This window comes from Microtus ochrogaster, unplaced genomic scaffold, assembly GCF_000317375.1.
Source record: "Microtus ochrogaster isolate Prairie Vole_2 unplaced genomic scaffold, MicOch1.0 UNK68, whole genome shotgun sequence".
In the NCBI taxonomy this organism is placed as follows: domain Eukaryota; kingdom Metazoa; phylum Chordata; class Mammalia; order Rodentia; family Cricetidae; genus Microtus; species Microtus ochrogaster.
This window is the reverse complement of record NW_004949166.1, coordinates 1,108,924-1,124,421: the sequence shown is the minus strand read 5'-3', so window position 1 is coordinate 1,124,421 and position 15,498 is coordinate 1,108,924. Positions and strand designations below refer to the sequence as shown.

Sequence of the window (15,498 nt, the reverse complement as noted above, 5' to 3'; positions counted from 1 at the left end):
ACAAAACTAGCCAAATACAAACATGTGTTACCCTTCGAGAGAAAGGAAAGCCCCAAGAGAGAGAGGCATGGGACTCAGAGACCAAAGTCTCTACATCTGCAATCATTTATTACACCAGCCACAGGACACTAGTAATTCATCATCAGTTTGCCAATTATGAATACCTTAGCAAAATGCATACAAAATGCAGTTCTTTGTGCCTGTTCAACTTCGTATACAGAATGTCTGCCATATTATTAAGACTCACTTTGTAGTCGCATGAACAGTTCATACTTTATATGGCCAAACAGTACTGCTACATATGGACACATTCTGTTTATCTACCCACCAGTTAACAGGCATCTGAACTGTCTCTACTTTGGGCTTTGAGAGAAGTTATGACTTTAGTCTGTGTATGGGAGTTTTGCCTCGTGTGTGTCCGTGCAGCATGTGCATGCAGTGACCAAAGGGGTCAGAAATGGGCACTGGAAGCTCTAGAGCTGGAGTTACCACTGTTGTAGGCCAGCACATGGCTGCTGGGAATTGAACCTGGATCCTCTGGAAGAGCAGTCAGTGCTCATGACCACTGAGCCATCTGTCCACCCCCTCCACTTCTGGCTTTTATGAATGATAATATGGACATACTTGCACAAGTTTTTATCTGGATATTTTCATTTATGTTAAATAATACCTATGAAAATATACATGGAGCGTGCCGTGCCTTTGTTCTTCAAGAGTCACTATATTGCTCTTTACAGCAGGGCACCATTTACATTCCCCCCAGCAATGTAAGGGCTCTGATTTCTCTACATTTAGTAAACATTGCTTCTTGTCTTGTCTGCTTTATTTTTAGATGGGAGTCTTCTATGTTATGCTCAAGTGATTTTCTGGCAATGTATGTATGTAATGCCAAGGGTGGTTTTTCACTCTCTTGGTAAGTCCTATAGTGCACAGTAAGTTTATATTCTACTTAACTATAGCATGTGGTAGACATGCTATGAACATGCAAGTAGAGGACAGAACACAACTTGCAGAAGCTGGTTCTCTTCTCTGTGGGTGGCAGAGAAAGATCATCAGGCTCGGCAGCAAGTGCCTTTGCTGCTGAGTCATCTCCGCAGCCTCAAAGGTTGTTTTGATGGAGCAGAATTGCCTGCTTTCCTCTGATGCTTTGTGTTTGGAGTTACAGCTAGAAAGCTGTTGCCTGTGGCTAGGGATGTGGCCCACTTGATAGGACAGTGCAGGCCTCTACACACGCCTGGGCTTTAATCACCAGCACTGCACAGACAGAGTGTAGTGACACAAGCCTGTGATCCCAGCGCTCAGAAGGTAAGGCTAGGACACTGGGCCTGGCCAGGTAGCTGGGGATGGGGTTGACAGAAGTGACTCTCCACGAGGACGTGAAGTCATTTCTTTTTTTTTTTTTTTACTATTTTTTTTTAATTTATTTATTTATTATGTATACAACATTCTGCCTTGATGTATGCCCGCATGCCAGAGGAGGGCACCAGATCTCAGTACAGATGGTTGTGAGCCACCATGTGGTTGCTGGGAATTGAACTTGGGACCTCTGGAAGAGCAGCCAGTGCTCTTAATCTCTGAGCCATCTCTCCAGCCCCGTGAAGTCATTTCTTAAGAAAAATCCTCTTTAGAGTTGGTCACAGCAGCCAAGGAATATTGGGCAGAAGGAACAACTGGACTATAGTATATACTATATACTTGCTTAGACTGCTCAATAAACGCCCCTGACACAGAACAAGGAAAATGCACAGGCTTTTCATATTTGATGAGTATGACTTGGAATCCGGAACTGTTTGCTGTCAGCTCTACAACACTATGAAACCTAACTGCAGACGTAACTAACAAATGAGATCCATATGTGACTGCACTAATTCCTGCGAAACTACAGGAGCATGTAAGACACTGTCACCATTACTGCTGTCCTAATTAAAAACAGACATTTTGGACTTAGCTCCTTGGCAGCAGGAAGAACAGAGACCCCACCCCGATTAAAATAAGTAAATAAATAAGTCTCTTCTCAGGCTTCTACAAACATTAACCTAAGTGCCTCCCTCTTGTGTTTTGTTCCCACCTCGCTTCTTTCGAAGGCTAAGATGCTGAAATTGTCTTCTCTATGTGTAACTTGTGGGCTGGAGTTAGATGAAAATGGATTGGCTGTGTCTATGAAATTATGTGTCAAATATGAACAGTCTCAACCAGAAAAGAGCAGATAACTAAAAAAAAAATTGATTTCCCATAAAAGACCTTTCTCATAGATAAAATGACCAAACTAGAATGATACTGGGGGGGGGGGTATGAACTAGCCCTTTAAGGAATGAGGGCTTAGAAAGCTTAGCTAGTATCTTAAAAAAAAGAAAAAGTTGGCTAGGCAGTGGCGATGCACACTTTTAGTCACAGCACTCAGAAAGCAGAGGCAGGCGGATCTCTGAGTTCGAGGGCAGCCTGGTCTACAGAGGGAGTTCCTGGACAGCCAGAGAGCTACACAGAGAGAAACACTGTCTCAAAAACCAAACCAAACCAAAACCAAAAACGTTTTATGTAGCACTGGAGTGGGGCTTGCCTGGAAAGCACTTAGTAGACCAGGCTGGCTTCAACTCAAAGAAATGGTCTACTTCTACCTCAAGTTCTGGGATTAAAGGTCTGCACCACCATGCCCACTTTTATTCTCTTCAACTTAAGCTACCAGTACATACTATAAAGAACCTAATGAATAAACTTCAAAATTATTAATTCTAAAATTACCCTCCCTTTTAAAATTACCTTCACCTAGTTTCTCTTCTGGTCCCAGCCACTTTGGGAGCCACAGGCCATTCCAGGAACCACACACATCACACACAATCAATCCCAAAAACAGCACAAAAATGGCATCAAGAAACCCTGGTCACAAAGATAGGAATCTCTTAAGAGGGTGGGCCAACAGTACCTGAGGAGCATGAACTTTGTCTAGAAGCACAGAAGAAAGCCCTGAAGATGACGCAGGCACACAGTGCAGACGAGTCAAGTGCAGAGGCTGTCAGGGCCCTGGTGAAGCCCAAGATGCCAGCCGCAAACTCAGCCGTCCTGCTGTCACTGCTCACCCAAGTCTGGGAAGCAGAGTAGAAGCTACATGGCCAAGGGTCATAGACTTTGTGAACCATAGCTCAAGGTTCAAACCAAGGCAGAGGCCTCAGCACCAGCTCAGGCTCCCACAGGTGCCCAGGCCTCTGTGAAGTCCCATAGAAAAGATTTCTGTCTGCCAACATGAAGACAGATGGACTGGTGTGACACACCTATGCACTATTTGCAGATGGTCAGAACCATATGCTGTTTTTACAAATATAATTGAGGCAAGATCTGTTAAAAAAAAATGACCTCCACCTTTGTCTCCTATTGTTATTCAAGTCCCCAAAGAAACTATCCCATCTCTGATTTGACTTTTAATTATATGTATGTGAAGGGTGGTGCACATGAGCGCAGAGCCTACAGAAACCCGCAGAGGGTGCTGTCTCCTGTACCAGGATTTCAAGGAAAGATCATTCCCTTCCTCCATGATCTATGACTCTTGACTTTCCAATTCCTCCCCCTACCCATTCTCTTCAATGCTCCGGGAGTACAAGGGAACCTGGGCTGCCAAGGTGCCTTGGGTAGGAAGGTTCTCACTCCAATAATAGACACAGACCTACCTCCATGGGGAACAGTAGGTAAAAAGAGGTCAAGTCATTAAAAAATACAGACATTTCTGGGTGTGGTAGTGCACACCTTTAATCCCAGCATATGGGAGACACAGGTGAGCTGGTCAGTCAGAAGCTTTATGGTGAGACCCTGTCTCAAAAATAAAAAAAAAAATCCACAGAATCCAGAGAGATCAGTCAGCGCTGCTCTCATGGCAGTTCTCCAGTTAGCCAGGTCTACTGCTGGAGTCAGGGATCAGAGACAGCTTCAAGAGACCACTAAGGCACCTCTCATGAAAATCAACAGGCAGCCCCAAGAAAAGGCAGAAGATAGACTGGCTAGACAATTCCAACCACCTCCAACTCCAGAACCACAGACCAAGGAGAACTAAAGGGTTATTATATCCTTTAAGGCACTAAGTTTCAGACTGGCTTGTCATGAACTAAGATAATAAACAAAGCTGCAAAGTTGAACAAAAAGAATTTACATTTTAGAAATAGAAATAGTTGATTCAATTAAATATTTTGTTGTAGCGAGCTGCGTGGTGTCACACCTGATGGAGATGTATGATCAACTCCTGAGATGGCTAAGGCCTGACCTATGCTATGATCATGCAATGATCATCAGCTGCCTGCATATGCGTGAACCTATGGGCAGTGCCCACCTGGCAATCCGGGATTGGCAGCCCATGCCTACTTAAGAGCTGGGAGAGGTTTGCCCGGAGAGAGAGGGAGAGGAGAGAGGAAAGAGAGAGAGGGGAAGAGAGAGAGAAAGTGAATAAAGTCCTGGAATAAACTGCAGTGAGAAGAGCTCCAATGTGTCGCGTGTCATTCCTTGCTGGATGAGACTGAATGCGACATTTTGTTTTTGTTTTTTGAGTTTTGGGGTTTTGTTTGTTTGTTTTTGAGATAGAGTATGGCTACTGTGTCGCTCTGGCTGTCCTGGAACTCACTCTGTAGAGCAGTCCGGGCTCAGATATCCATCTGCTTCTGCCTCCTTCTAAATATTGGGATTAAAGATGTAAGATGTGTGCCACCATGCCTGGCTTCGATTAAGTCTTTACCGAAATTCTTTTTTTTTTTTTTTTTTGGAAGGGGGGGGGTTCCAAGACAGGGTTTTTCTGTAGCTTTGGAGCCTGTCCTGGAACTAGCTCTGTAGACCAGGCTGGCCTCGAACTCACAGAGATCCACCTGCCTCTGCCCGGGATTAAAGGTGTGCACCACCTCTGCCCAGCTACCAAAATTCTTTTAACTGTAATGGATGTGAGTTCAAAACCAGCCTGGTCTATATAGCAAGTTCCAGGATAGCAAGGACTACATAGAAAGACCATGTCTCAATATAGCTCAGTGATGGGAGGGCTTTGCCTGAATCTCTAACAATAGCAGTACATGGCAGAACAGAACACAACAATACAGAAAATAGACCTAAACAATAAAATATCTCATCTCCCAGAGAGTTGTAAATTAGATGATCTATGTATCCAAATATATAAAGAGCTATTTAAAAACATCAAAAGATAAAAACAGACATCTTACCACAGAATGTTTACACGTGGCTCAAAAGCACTAACCAGATGTATAATGTCATTACTGACTAGACAAACACCAATCAGAATCACAGTACTGGTCACCAACGGCCGTATTAACAGAGACAACAACTGTGGGGAGTGACAGAGCCTTAAGCTGTTGTGGGACTTCACACGGTGGTGTCACACGGTGCAGCTACTGTGGAAAAACTGAACAGTGCCTATGAGTCAGAAACTCAAACCCCAAGTATGTAGGGAGTTTTCATTTCCCCAAGAGAGATGAAATAAATCTACATAAAAGCTAGTATGTGAGTATGTAAAATAATGCTATTATTCAGGATAGCCCCCCAAAAATGAGAACCCAAATGAAGACTAACTGATACAATAATATACAGAAAATGATGGAATATAATTAATTCAACAGAGAAAGAAATCGGGGACAGCCACGCTGGCACATGCCTTTAATTCCAGCACTCAGAAGACAGAAGCAGGACATCTCTCTTGAGGCCAGCCTAGTCTACACCATGGAATTTTGTCTTGAACTTGCAAAAACCATTGTGATCATGTTTCTAAAACAAGCTCAAATGGAAAACCCACAGCAATATGTAAGTGAGTGGCTGCTATAGCAAGGGGAAGTGGGCCATGACTGCTAATAGGTACCAAGCTTCTGTAAAATATTCTAACATTACATTGCAATAACTTCACATGACTCAGGCGGAATTATATACCTCAAATGGATGCATTTCACAGTTCCTTAGTGCAATCTCAATAACGTTTTTAAAAGAAAAACAAAATGTCTATCATGCACCCACAGAGCAATCCATAAGCTTGAAACCTGTTCTTCCTTCCATACACACGTGAACAAGAACACACTTCCATCTCTGCTTCAATTTCACTTCATTTCCATCATTTTGCATGATTTTTTTTTTAAAAAAAGGATTAGTTACTTTATTTATTTGAAGACGGTCTCACTTGTAGCCCTGGGTAGCCTAACTTGATATATAGACCAGGCTGGCCTCAAATCTACCTGCCTCTGCCTCCTAAGTGTTAAGATTAAAGCCATGCACCACCATACCGTGCTTTAAATTAAAACTGTGTGGGGGTGGGGTGGGAATGGGAGTAGGTAATATACACGAGAGTGCAGGTGCCTGTGGAGGGCAATCCCATGGAGCGGGACCATCCAACATGGGTACTAGAAACTGAACTTGAGTCCTCTTCAAGAACAGTATGGGCCGGGCGGTGGTGGCGCACGCCTTTAATCCCAGCACTTGGGAGGCAGAGGCAGGCGGATCTCTGTGAGTTCGAGGCCAGCCTGGTCTACAGAGCTAGTTCCAGGACAGGCTCCAAAACCACAGAGAAACCCTGTTTCGAAAAACCAACAAAAAAAAAAAAAAAAAAAAAAAAAAAAAAGAACAGTATGGTCTCATAATGGCTGAGCCATCTTTCTTGTTTCACTTCTAATCTTCATTCCTGGGAACTAACACACTAGGAAAAGGTCACCTTAAGACCACAGTGCTGCACCAGCCTGGAAATTCTTCCAGTTCCACCTGGGAAGTTTTAATCTCAACTTTATCAAACATTGCACACCCCTCTGAACAGAGGAACCAAAGAGAAAGGGATGAAATAGATCCTTGGGCATCAGGGATGTGTAGGCTCTGGGAACACAAAGGCAGCCTCTCCTTCCATAGGAGCAGTGGGATCCAAGGAACTCTCTGTAGGCACCACAGAGCCCACTACATACATATGACAGGGTCAGCAATGAGGCCAGGGTCAGAGGCAGGGCCTGTAGCCTCAGTGCCCATCCAGAGTCTTGCCTATTCCATGAACATGGGAGGTTCTGGAGCGTTAGCTGTATCCGAGATCAGCAAGCAAGCACTCCCCTCTACAGGATCTGCACAGAGGGGTCTCAGTGTCAGCAACACTCCCCTCCTGGAACTGCTCTGCTGGGGACTTTGGCCAGCAGGGTCTTACCCGGGTCTTGGCCTTCAGGAACACATGACTCTCCATATCCTTGCTAGATTTACTGTGGGCCACACCAGCTTTCCTCATGGCATCCTCACTGAAATACAAAAGAAGAGATATTTACATACACTAGCAGGTCTCCCTGCTAGACAGCTGCTGTCCCGGGGAAGCCAACCTGGCTGAATCCTGAGAGGAATGAAGAGAGAGGCACTTGGCAGAGCAGTGGCCAGAGTTAACAAGAGTAAGGGCAGGGCCAGGAGATGAGGGAGGAAGGTGACACCATAAAGAAGAGAAGTCCCTGAGCATGAAGGACAAAGGGACTGTCCCAGAGATTGCTCACAATCAGCACTGAGACCACTGTTAATTCGGTTACTGGGTGGCCAACGGGCCCCTATTTCTAGGCCTGAGTGACATCTGAGTAGAGTGGGACTGCGGCTCCAGACTCCTCCCCTGCAGAATTAAGAGTCCACAGCCACTGTCCATTCCCCCAAAGGCAAGAATCTGTGTGCAGCAATTCATGTTTGCCTACTAGAGCCAAAGAGGACAGCTCCAACTGCTAACGACTAAGAACAACACAAGACAGTTCACACCAATATAAAACAGCAACAAAACATCTAGAATAATTTCATACACAGATATAAAAGGACTATCCTAGTAAAGGTTCTACTTCACACTGTGGACCAAACAGAGCTCTGAGAGTGCACACAGCCACCCTCTACCTGAACACACATAGAAAGAACAAGTAGGGGCTGGAGAGGTGGCTCAGTGGTTAAGAGCACTGGCTGCTCTTTCAGAGGCAGAGTGTGATTCTCAACCCCCACATGTGCCTCACAATCACCTGTAACTCCAGTTCCCGGAAATATACCTTCTCTGACCTCTGCGTGCATATGTATACACTCATCCAATCAAAACATTCACACACATAAAAAAAAGCAGGCATGTATCTGTTAGAAAGAAGACTATTAACTTGTGGCCCTGAGGCCTGGAGCCTGGTTACTCTGCTCTTCTCGCAGCCTGTCTTTTCTTTGCAGCACTGGACTTGTGGGTAAACAAATCAGTAAGTTGGGGGCTCTCAGCTTTAACTCAGCCCAGTTGGTACTCAAAAGCATTCTGACCTCCAAAACACAAACCAACTGAGTCTACTTACTAAAGAACAAGTGTGTGGACTACAGCATCGTACCTTTGGAATCATGGAGAGAGCACGGGTAGGAGTATCAATGATGAGACATAGCAAACATATCATGGGACGAGTGAGATACTCAGCAGGTAAAGCAATTGCTGCACAAACCTGATAACCTGAGTTTGATCCCCAGAACCTATAAAAGGTGGAAAGAAAGAACTGGCACCATAAACTTGTCCTCTGACCCCTCACATGCATGTCATAGCACATGCATACCCTCCCTATCCCCAATAATTAATAAATTCAATTAAATGTAAAACATTACATTGCTACATCCTTCATTAGCAGGCGTATCTGAAGTTCTGACCTCCCCTATCTACTTCTGAAGGTCTGACTCTGACAAGATGGCAGCAGCAGGTGCCTGCTTGCAAGGTATCCGGGTGTAGAACAGCTGTGTGAAGAGAAAGGTCCCTGGAGCCACAAGAGACATGGGAGTAACAAAGTAGAATGGTACCAAGAACCAGTCCACAGGACATGTAGGGACAGACACATGCAGGAATAGGGCCACTCTGAGGCTGCAAGGCTTCCACACTGGAAAGGAAAACATCACCTGATAGGTGATAAAATCACTGAGATGAAGCAGACCTGTGTTCAGAAGCATGCATAGAACCTAAATAACCTATAGGCTCACCTGCCCAAGAACAGGTTTACCTCCTGGGATTCTCGGAGTTGCAGTTCTTGAAAAATAATGACAGAGCTTCATGGGAAGGTATGGCGGCCTATAGGTTTCGGCCACAGAAGCCCAACAACACAAGTCTTGGGGCCACTGAGCTGGAAGTTCCAGGGAGTATTCCTGAACAATTTCCACCTGGGTTGGTACTTAATACTTTAATAAAAGCTTGCTTTTGACCCCAATGGTGGAACTGGTTTTTCTCTGGAGAATCTCGGGATTAACACATGCCTCAGCTGTGTCCCTAGAGTCCTATCTATTCCCCTTTCCACCTTCTGACAAGGGTAGAAAAAGGACTGAGAGGTAAACAGCCACAGAAACTTAGTAAAAATTTGGAGGTGCAGAACACTCTCCAACACCAGGTCCTAAGCGAGGCCAGCAAGTCACAAACTTGTGGATGAGCACACAGGATGAGGGGAGCAGGCATAGGAATCTGAGGGGACAAGTCAAACATGGGCTCTGTGTCAGAAGCAGCTGTCACCTTAGGCCAAGCCAGACTCCTAAGAGAGCACTCCCAAGCAGCTACCAGTTACTTTCACAGAACTAGTTGACAAGTACAGCCTTAGCTTCCTGCAGAGGACAGACAGGTCCAGGCATGGCCGACTGTGACAGCTTTGACAAAGAGATGTGCTTGGTGAGTGGCAGGCAGTGTACCAGGACATGGGATGAATATGCCTTCCCAGTGAGAAACTACTGAGGACTCGAAGGCCAGGAGAGGAAAAAGAAAAGGCTCTTTAGTAATGGCACATGACTGGTTGTGGCTACCGCACAAAAGCGGACAGAAAACTTTACCTGCTGCTTATATAGGCCTTAGCTTACACATTCCACATACGCTGTCATCCTTAAATCTCCCTCAGGTCCCAGGTTACACTTTGGACAATTTAAACAGAGAGGAGACTATAAATCTGGCCACTTGGGCAGATGGGGGAGTTTCACTGCAGAAGACACTGCCAGCATTCTTTCTTAAGTACATCAGTGTTTTTCTTCTCATAGTGTTTACCAAGGATCAGAATTCTATCAGGAAACCTGGAAAAAGTACGGCTCTCCTGAAAAGAGTACAGGGAACTTAAAGGCAGATCAGGACTTAAAAGTGGTTGAGACCCTCTGCTCCCCCTTGAGCTGCCCTTTAAAGGCCCGTTCCTTTGATGTAGGGGATGGGCTAAAGGCCTGTTGTAAATCAGGGTTGTCTCCTTTTGTTTGGGAATAGAACCTAATCAGATCAATCTTGGTGAACAAACACTACCAGAAACTTTCCAGCAGCCATAACTTCAGTTAAGGCAGCGTTTTTTCTTTCCTACAGTTCCTAACAAGCCTGGTCAGATCAGGGTACTTCGCTTCCAGGAATATTGGAGGCGGTGCTCCACATCATCAATTTCTTCTGCATCACCAGAGGCCAGGGGGACACTGCTGAGGGTGAGCTCTAGTCTCCCAGCAGAGTAATGTCACACATACAGACGGGTGTGGAGTCAACTGTTAGAGACCCCGAGTTCAAGAAGCATCAACCCACTAGAGATAATGAAAGATAATTCTATTCTAACAAACTTGAATATACTTTGGGGGGTGGGGGGTGACACACACCACATCAACACACACGACAACACACACAACGACACCACATAGACAGGATACAACCTCAACTGGAAGAAGCCAGATCTGCTGTAAGCTGTGCAGAACAATACCATGCTCTGCCAATCTCACATCCCACTCACGGTGCCTGCAGTCTCTTCATATCTAGTAAAGCCAGAAGCAAACCATATTTTGAAATATTTTTACTTATTTTTAGTCAAGTAGAGTGGAAAGCAGCCAAGCACTCAGCCTTCCTCTGTGCTGCACTTTGTCCCTGACACACCTTACTCCTGCAAGTCTTGGGCGTGGCCCGATTCGGACTCTTCCTAAGGAAAAGTTCAGGTCCTCCCTTACAGTAAGACCACAGACATTGTCAGAGGCTGTGATCAGGTCTAGGCCACCCTGGAATAAACCTGGCTGCTATCCAGCTCCTTCTGATCACCCTGAAGGAGGCTTTGCCATCTCCCCACCCCACCCACAGAATGCGTTCCAAGCACTTTGACACATAGAGCATCCTGTCTTCTTTAGAGCCAGGCACTAGTGCCCTTCTCGTTGCCATTCTAGCCATAGTTGCCTGGGTGTCTGGTTTAAAATGGAGCATCCTGGGGACTGATTAATGATTACAGGCCTAGATCTCCCCCTTCACAAGAGAGACTGAAAGGTACCCTGACTTCCACAGCTGCCCTTGAAGCATGGTATATGTGAAAGGCACTGCCTGGCACTGCCTAAGCAGCAATGAGTGAAACATTAAGAAACCCTGCTGGGACTAGGCATCATAGCACAAGCCTTTAATCCAGTGGTTCTCAACCTGTGGGTCATGATCTCTTCAGGGGTCGAACGACCCTTTTCACATGGGTCATCTAAGACCACCCTGTATGTCATAGATTTACATTATGATTCCTAACAATAGCAGAATCAGTTATGAAGTAGCAACGAAAATACTTTTGTGGTTGGGGGTCACCACAACATGAGGAACTGTATTAAAGGGTTGCAGCATTAGAAAGGTTGAGAACCACTGCTTTAAACCCAGCACTTGGGAGGCAGTGACAGATGGATCTGAAGCCAACCAGGTCTATATAGTTCCCCGACAGCCAGTTACACAGTGAGACTCTGTCCAAAAAAAAGAAAAAGAAAGAGAAAGGGCAGAGACCCTAACTGTGCAGAGATGGCTCCGTCTATTAAAGACAGTCCAACACACAGTAACATCACTGTCTTCCCAGGTGAGGTGTCAGTGAGCTCCCACAGTTCCTTCGGACAAAGCCACCTCATTTGGACTGACTTATCTTGGGTATCTTTAACAGAGGAGCTCTGCCAGCCAGTACAAAAGCCCTCCCATAGTTGTCTAACAAGCACAGACCAGGCTATCTATCACCCAAGGACCCGCTCAGCTCTGTTAGGACTCTGACCCACTCTCTTCATCACTGACCACCCTAGGCAATGCCCACTCCTTCTTTGGTTCACACTGAAGGGAAAGGGTACCCACTTTTCTGGTCTCCTGCAGATGTCTAGCATAGAAAGATTTCTTTCCCCTTTGGGTGTCAGAACTCACCACCCTGAGCTCAAAAGACAGGAGCCCCTCCCTTTAAGGTTCATTTTTTATGTGTTTTTGTTGGTGGTGGTTTTCTGAGACAGGGTCTCGGTCTCTCTGTCTCTCTCTCTATCATGAAGCTGGTCTTGAACTCAGAGATCCTCCTTCCTCTCCCCTTGAGTGCTGGGATTACCGGTCTTGGGTTTTATTGTTTGCTTTGTTTTTGTTTTATTTTGTTATTGTTTTTGGTTATTTTGATTTTGAGACTGGTAGGGTTCATGTAGCCCAGGTTGGTTTGGAACTCACTACATAGCTGAAGATGACCTTGAGGTTCTGATCTTCCTGTCTGCCTTCCCAAGTGCTAGAAATTTCTGTCCACACTGTCTTATCTAAGTGGACTCCTGGAAAATTACTACCTGCGTACACAGTCTGTTCAGCCACCTGGAATAGAAGCACACAGTTTGCATATGAGACCCTTTACCCTGAATGTGTAATAGAGTACCAGAGACAATTGAGGAAGGGTTATATAGTATCAGGATGACAAAGGTTTTAGTAGGCTTGTCACCAGAGATAAACATTAAAGAAGGTATCTGCCACCCTTTTTACCATCATCTGTCATGGAGAAAAGGAAAGGTGTCCTTTGTTCCATGCATTCAGGAGGCCCTGCCCACTGCTCCCACCTCCCTCTTCACAATGAGAGACCACTAGGGACTTATTCTTTGGAAAAGTCCCTAATGCCACACCTGCAGGCTATAGAAGGTAGGTCCCAAGAAAAAGCTGACAGAACCCAGCAGCAAGTAGCTCAAGGTTAACTGTGCTGAGACACAAGAAGACTTGGGAAGAATTACCAACAAGTATAGAAAAGCACCACCCCCACCTGCCCAAAAGCAAAAACAACTATTAACAGCAGTGTGCCTCTATGCACAGTACATTATCTGTGTAGGCATAAAATGTGAACATTCCTTACTCATTTCCTCAGTTAAAGGCTGGGAGCAGAAGCAGAGGTAATACAGTGTAGGGTTACAAAGCACATCTACAGATCATTCGTGTAACTCCTAGGGAAGCAGCATGTACAAGACAGTATGAACAGAGGCACATGCAGAGGACAAGAGTCAAAGTTTATTGCTACCTTTGAGAACAGTGTATGAACACAGGGCCAATGACGTTTGCAATTCATATGCATTCTAAGTTTAAGGGGCTGGGGAGATGTCTCAGTAGGCAAAGTGCCAAGCATGAAGATCTGAATGCAGAGCCCAGCCCCACACAGAAGGCAGGTACAACAGCACTCATTTATAACCACGGTGCTCCAAATGCACAGAGAGGCAGATCCTGGAGCTTTGCTAGTCTCCAGGCCGTGAGAGACCCTGAGAGAGGAACATACCTGGTGTTGACCTGCAGGCTCTACACCTACACTCATGCGTGTGTACACACACACACACACAAGAATAATAGAGACAATGTCTCACTATAAAGCATTAGCTAGTCTGGAACTATATCTACAATGTTGACTAGACTGGGCTCAAACTCCTCTAGAGATCTTCCTGCCCCCACCTCCCAAGCACTAGGATTAAAGGTGTATACCCCATGCCCAGCCTAATACATTTATTTACTTACTTTTCTTTTTGACAGAGAGAGAGAGAGAGAGAGAGAGAGAGAGAGAGAGAGAGAGAGAGAGAGAGAAAGAGAGAGACACTCACTTTGTAGCCTTGGATGTCCTGCAATTCACTATGTAAACCAGGCTAGTCTCAAATTTATAGACATCTGCCTGCTTCTGCCTCCTGAGTGGTGGCGGCGCATGCCTTTAATCCCAGAACTCAAGAGGCAGAGACAGGTAGATCTCTGTGAGTTCGAGGCCAACCTGGTCTACAGAGCAAGTTCCAAAAAGAAAACAATTAAATTGCCTGCTGTGGTGGTTTGAATAAGAATGGCCCTATAGATGGGTGGTGGGAGCACCAACTTTAATCCCAGCACTTGAGAGGTGGAGACAGGTTGGATCTCTGAGTTCAGGGCCAACCTGGTCTACAGAGCGAGTTCTGGCACAGCCAGGATTACACAGAGAAACCCAGTCCTGGAAAAACAAAACAAACACAAGACAAATAGAAAATTATTTGTGGGGTGAAAATCAGATAATGAAAGCTGGATGTGGTGGCTCATCCCTTTTTCTGATCTCAGTCTTCTGAGTAGAGGCTGAGGCCGGCAGAGTTCTCCTGGACTAGAAACTGAGATACTGTCGTTAAACAATAATTGTGAATTAGTGAGCTATGATGGCTCACACCTGTCACATAAGGCACTTGGACAGCTAAGGCAGGAAGATTAACGCAAGCCTGTAACCTGGGTTGCAGAATGAGACCTTGTCTCCAAGAGCAGGGACAGGGGAACTAAGCTAGGTTGGGTGTGGTAGTTACACACTCTAAATACAGCATTCAGGAAGTAAAAGGCTGACAGGCCTGAGTTCCAGGTCTGTCAAGGCTGCGATAGTGAGAATTTGTCTCAGAAGGATGTAGAGGGTAGAGAAGGACTAGAGAGATGGTTCTATCGTTAAGAGCACTTGCTGTCTTATAGAAGACCCATGTTCTTTTCCCAGCACCCACCCAGAGATTCACAACCATAATTAACTCCAGTTTCGAGGATCTGATGCCCTCTTCTGACCTCCATAAGTACAAGTGTATACGGTGCAATTCATACACACAGGCAAAACACTCATATACATAAAATATACACATGTGTGTGTATTATATATAATATGCAATCATACAATAAATAATGATTTTTAAAAAGAGAAAATGCTCATAATGTATCACAGACACAGAAAATGTTTGGGGCTAGGGAGATAGTTCAGAGGTTAAGACTCTGTACTGCTCTTCCAGAAGACCAGAGTTCAATTCCTAGCACATGGAAGCTATGTTGAATGACTTACAAACACCTGCAACTACAGCTCCTACAGATAGGACACTCTCTTCTGGCCTCCTCAGGTACTGCATGCACAACCTCCTGAAACATAATTTAAAATAAATCAAATCTTGCAGAGGCAGGCGGATCTCTGTGAGTTCGAGACCAGCCTGGTCTACAGAGCGAGTTCCAAGACAGGCTCCAAAGCCACAGAGAAACCCTGTCTCGAAAAAAAAAAAAAATCAAATCTTTTTTGGGGTTTTTTTGTTTGTTTGGTTGGTTGGTTTTGGTTTTTGAGACTGGGTTTCTCTGTGTAGCTTCGGTGCCGCTCCTGGAACTCACTCTGTAGACCAGGCGGGCCTTGAACTCACAACGATCTGCCTGTCTCTGCCTCCTGAGGGCTGGCATTAAAGGCGCACACCATCACCACCCGGCTAACATCTTAAAAGAAAAGACTTCTTGGGGCTGGAGAGATGGCTCAGTGGTTAAGAGCATTGCCTGCTCTTCCAAAGGTCCTGAGTTCAATTCCC

General features: G+C 45.3%; 1 protein-coding gene across 5 annotated transcripts in view; it reads right to left on the bottom strand.

Moving 5' to 3' along the window:
- The window catches only part of Med15 (mediator complex subunit 15), a 64,537-nt gene that overhangs the window by 35,420 nt on the left and 13,619 nt on the right, over nucleotides 1–15,498 (bottom strand). For 4 of the 5 annotated variants that reach the window (XM_026777465.1, XM_005369978.3, XM_005369979.3 and 1 more), the window contains exon 2: nucleotides 7,145–7,232. The exons of the other annotated variant lie outside the window; for it this stretch is intronic. In XM_026777465.1, the coding sequence (XP_026633266.1) occupies nucleotides 7,145–7,232 (88 nt within the window). The remainder of the gene's footprint in view (nucleotides 1–7,144; nucleotides 7,233–15,498) is intronic. 5 annotated transcript variants of the gene reach the window in all.